This window comes from Piliocolobus tephrosceles, unplaced genomic scaffold (genome assembly GCF_002776525.5).
Source record: "Piliocolobus tephrosceles isolate RC106 unplaced genomic scaffold, ASM277652v3 unscaffolded_108, whole genome shotgun sequence".
Lineage (NCBI taxonomy): Eukaryota > Metazoa > Chordata > Mammalia > Primates > Cercopithecidae > Piliocolobus > Piliocolobus tephrosceles.
Window position 1 is genome coordinate 838854 of NW_022291865.1, and position 5120 is coordinate 843973.

At 44.6% G+C, this 5120-nt stretch overlaps 1 protein-coding gene across 1 annotated transcript in view; it reads left to right on the forward strand.

Moving 5' to 3' along the window:
- Nucleotides 1-2186: 2186 nt before the first annotated feature.
- The window catches only part of LOC113219830 (microfibrillar-associated protein 1), a 20189-nt gene continuing 17255 nt past the window's right edge, over nucleotides 2187-5120 (forward strand). Inside the window, exon 1 of the mRNA XM_026447822.1 lies at nucleotides 2187-2265. Coding sequence (XP_026303607.1) covers nucleotides 2187-2265 — 79 coding nt within the window. The remainder of the gene's footprint in view (nucleotides 2266-5120) is intronic.

Sequence of the window (5120 nt, forward strand, 5' to 3'; positions counted from 1 at the left end):
CTACAGTTTTAATAAAAACAGCTAAGGTCTATCTTGCCCCCTTTTCACTCAGTAATTACCAGCTAGACCAGCTTATGTGCCCCAAATCCCTATTAGAAAAGAATTCTAACAATGAAGTTGCGTGTAAGAAGACTAAAATAAAGAAAACTTGCAGAAGGACTCATTCTTTAGGGAAGTCCTGGGGCTGAACTGACATTTTTACCTCAGACTGCTGATTTTGATTCAGGTGGTACTGGGATCTCGCTCTGAAAAACATTGGCAGGCCGGGAGCGGTGACCAACACCTGTAATCCTAACACTTTGAGAGGCCGAGAGGAGTGGATCACTTGGGCCCAGGAGTTCCAAACCAGCCTGGGCAACATAGTGAGACCCCCATCTCTACAAAAAGTACAAAAATTAGCCCGGCGTGGTGTTGTACGTCTGTAGTCCCAGCTACTGGGAAGGCAGGGGTGGGAAAATGGCTTGAACCTAGAAGGATGAGGCCACAGTGAGCCGTGGTCGCGCAGCACTCCAGCCTGAGCGACAGGGCAAGACCCTGTCTCTTTTACAAATAAAAATAAAGTAAGATTCTGGCTATTCTTCTCTTTAAGTTTCCTTCTACCCAAAACTGTTTCCTTGGTTTCTTAATTGGGTCCCACACTGTTCCTTGCCTGAGACTTGTCCAGGTTCATTTCTTCTCCCACTCAAGGCCCAGTTGTAGAACACAGGTGAAGTAATTTGGGTTAATCACATTAACAGCAACTTCAAGGCCCTCCATGACTCAAAAATTACGGATAAAACCAAACTTTTCATGGTGTCCTGTATAATGCATACTGTTTCTGGACTTCAGAACTTTGTTCCTGCTGTCCCTTGTCTCCCCTGCAGTTATAACGTCCTTTCTAATGTGAAATGTGCCCTGACTTTCCAATTAGCATATATATATATATATTTTTTTTTTTTTTTTTTTTTAACACAACCCAGCTTGTAAATTGCGGCTGCTTCTGTTATTATTCTGTTAAGTCCTTAAAGAGTTCTTAAATAGATCGGCCACGGTGGCTCACATCTGTAGTCCCAGCACTTTGGGGAGGCCAAGGTAGGTGGATCATCTGAGGTCAGGAGTTCAAGACCAGCCTGGGCAACATGGTGAAACCCCACCTCTACTAAAAATACAAAAATTAGCCGAGAGTGGTGGCACACGCCAGCACTCAGCACTGTGGGAGGTTGCAGTGGGCTCATCCCTTGAGCCTGGCCAACATGGTCAAATCTCATCTCTACTAAAAATACAAAAATCAGCAGGGCATGGTGGTGGGTGCCTGTAATCCCAGCTACTCAGAAGGCTGAGGCAAGAGAATCGCTTAAATCCGGGAGGTGGAGACTGCAGTAAGCCGAGATCGAGCCACTGCACTCCAGCCTGTGTGACAGAAGAAGACCCTGTCTCAAAATAATAATAATTACTTAGATATTTAAATACAAACGTTTTCCAATCAGGAATGTATTCTAATAGGTATTTTCCAGAAACTGGAAAAACCTGAAAGCCGAAAAGTGGAGTTTTGGGATTTCAGGTAGGTAATGTCCCAGGCACCTTGAGAGATTTCTTTTTTTTTTTTTTTTTTTTTTTTTGGTCACTGGCCTAAATCAGCACCACCTGCCCTGTGACTCCAAATACTGCACCACAGCCCACCCTGGGCCTCATGAACTGAGCTAATCGGATACTACTGGCAAGATTTTTATTCCATCAAACTCTACTTCTTCTGAGCTTTCAACAAGCCAGACAAACAGTAACTCACTGTCGCCTGAGTTTCTTATTCACTATACCGTTCTTGGCTTCAAACCAAGCTAACACGTAAAATCTTTCATTCGAACCTTCCTCACCGCAGAGTCCCATCAGCAAAGCCCAAAGGAAGCAAAATTTCCCGCCAAAAGCAGCTTCCAAATTCTGCAACGTAGAGGACACGCGGGCAGCCGATGAGCATGCGCAGAAACAGACTCAACTTCCTAGCTGTGGGCGCCCAAACGTCCTCCACCATCCCACAATCCTCTCGTGACGTATTTCCGGTTTATCTAGCAAAGCCATAAGTAGTTTCTCTATCAGTCGCGCAGCTGTGTTCGTGTACTTAGGTGGAAGGAATTTCTTTTCTTCGTTGACGTTGTTGGTGTTCACTGTTTGGAATTAGTCAAGTTTCGGGAATCACCGTCGCTGCCATCAACATGTCAGTCCCAAGCGCTCTCATGAAGCAACCGCCCATTCAGTCTACGGCTGGGGCCGTCCCAGTTCGCAATGAGAAAGGTACGGTGCTGACACCCTCTTCCCAGTCGAATTTTAACCCCTTCCGGCCCCAACAACCTCCAGACCTCTCCCGGACACACCACTCCAACCCCTGCAGCTCTTAAGATCTGGCTCCCAGGTTCTTGGACCTTTCCACCCCCATCCCCTTGCATGCGATCTTGTTCCTGTGGCCTGCTTTCATATTCAGCAAGCACCTCTCTTAGCCTCCACAAATTCGTTAGGCTAGTGTTACATATGTATAATGTATATTACATATATTAAAATATTAGTTACTTAGGAAATTAAGTATATATCAGAATATATATGTTTAATACATGTATCTAGAATATATGATTTTGTTCTAATATATATAATGATTAGAATATATCACTAATTACATATAAATACTAGAATATATTGTATTATTAGTCTAATAATTACTAAGGAACTTAAATATATACAAATCTAATAATTAGGAACTTAAGTATATAGCAGAATATATACATAATATCAGACTAGATAGATAGATAGAGACCGCCTGTTGGCAGGGCATTGTGCGGGATACGGCCCCGCTTTTGCTGTCCATAGAAGTTTACTTATACTGCCCAGGCTGGACTCGAACTCCTGGGGCTCAGGCTATCCTCCTGCCTCAGCCTCCCAAGTAGACGCCACCGTGTCTAGTCTCAACATGGCTTTTAAGAATTATCTTTTAATCCCTATACATCTAATTCATTCATCTTAACAGCTTATGAATTCCACTGTATAAAATAAAGTGTAATCCACAGTTCATTCCCTACTGAGGGGCAGGTGGTTGTCCCGTTGTTTAAAAAAGTGCTGCGGCCAGGCATGGTGTCTCATGCCCGTAAACCCAGCACTTTGGGAGGCTGAGGCGGGCAGAACACCTGAGGTCAGGAGTTCGAGACCAGCCTGGTCAACATGGTGAAACCCCGTCTCTAATAAAAATATAAAAAATTAGCCATGTATGATGGTGGGTGCCTGTAATCCCAGCTACTTAGGAATCTGAGACATGAGAATTGCTTGAACCCGGGAGGTGGAGGTCGCAGTGAGCAGAGATGGCACCATTGCACTCCAGCCTGGGCCACAGTGTGAGACTCTGTCTCAAAAAAGGAAAAAAAAAGAAAGAAAAACAGTCCTGCATTTGTCATTCTGTAGCCAATACTAGCATTATTTAGTACCTGCTGCCAATTGCTCCTCAAAGTAAGTTGTAAGAACATAAGAATTTGTGGAGCACAGTGGCTCATACCTGTAATCCCAGCACCTTGGAAAGCTGAGGCAGGAGGATCACTTGAGGCCAGGAGTTCAAGACCAGCTTGAGCAGTATAGCGAGACCCCCCCCATCTCTACAGAAAAAATTAAAAATTAAGGTCCAGCTTGGCTCACGCCTGTAATCCCAGCAGTTTGGGAGGCTGAGGCGGGTGGATCACCTGAGGTCAAGAGTTCAAGACCAACCTGGCCAACATGGTGAAACCCTGTCTCTACTAAAAATACAAAAATTAGCTGGGTGTGGTGGCAGGCGCCTATAATCACAGCTACTCGGTAGGCTGAGGCAGGAGAATCACTTGAACCCGGGGGGTGGAGGTTGCGGTGAGCCGAGATCGTGCCATCGCACTCCAGCCTGGGGGACAAGAACAAGACTTCATCTCAAAAAAAAAAAAATTAAAAATTAGCAGGATGTAGTGATGTGCTCCTGCTACTTGGGGGAAGCCATAGCAGGAGGATCACTTATGCCCGGAAGTTCAAAGCTGCAGTGAGCTATGATTGTGCCATTACACTCCAGCCTGAGCAACAGATCAAGACCCTGTCTCTTAAAACAAAGGCTGGGCATGGTGCCTCAGGCCTGTAATCCCAGCACTTTGGGAGGCCGAGGCAGGTGGATCACCTGAGGTCAGGAGTTCGAGATCAGCCTGGCCAACATGGTGAAACCCTGTCTCTACTAAAAATAACAAAAATTAGCCGGGTGTGATGGCGCACGCCTGTTATCCCAGCTGCTTGGAAGGCTGAGGCAGGAGAATCACTGGAACCTGGGAGGCAGAGGTTGCAATGAGCTAAGATCACGCCACTGCACTCCAGCCTGACCGACAGAGCAAGACTCCATCTCAAAAAAGAAAAAAAAGAAAACAAACTTCGAGAACCTAAGAGCTTTATTTCCCATACATTCATCATCTACACACTTGGTTATATAAAATTTTTACACTTTTTGCCCAATCTGACAGGTGTTGAAATGGTGTCTCATTATTCTAATTTGCATTCCCCTGATTACTAGTGATGCTGGGCCTTTTTTTTTTTTTTTTTTTTTTTTTTTTTGAGAAAGAGGAAAGAGTTTCACTCTTGTTGCCCAGGCTGGAGTGCAATGGCACCGTCTCGGCTCACTGTAACCTCCACTTTCCGGGTTCAAGCGATTCTCCTGACTCAGGCTCCTGAGTAGCTGGGATTACAGGCATGGGCCACCATGCCCAGCTGATTTTATATTTTTAGTAGAGATGGGACTTCTCCATGTTGGTCAGGGTGGTCTCAAACTCCTGACCTCAGGTGATCCACCCACCTGGGCCTCACAGAGTGCTGGGGTTACAGGCGTGAGCTGCTGTGCCCAGCCAATGCTGGGCATCTTGTTCATGTGTCTAATAAACTCTCTAGGTTTTTTTTTCTGTGAATTACCTGTTTCTGTCAGTCACCAACTTTGTTTGCTTTGTTTTTATATATTCCAAATCTATAGTATGCTTTTCCTCATTTTTTGGCTTGTCTTTTAATTATGGAGTCTTCTCTTACACAGATGTTTCTAGTTTTAGTATTATCAGATTTGTCAACTTGATCTTTTATGGTTTTAGCTTTTTTTTTTTTTTTTTTTTTTTTTTTTT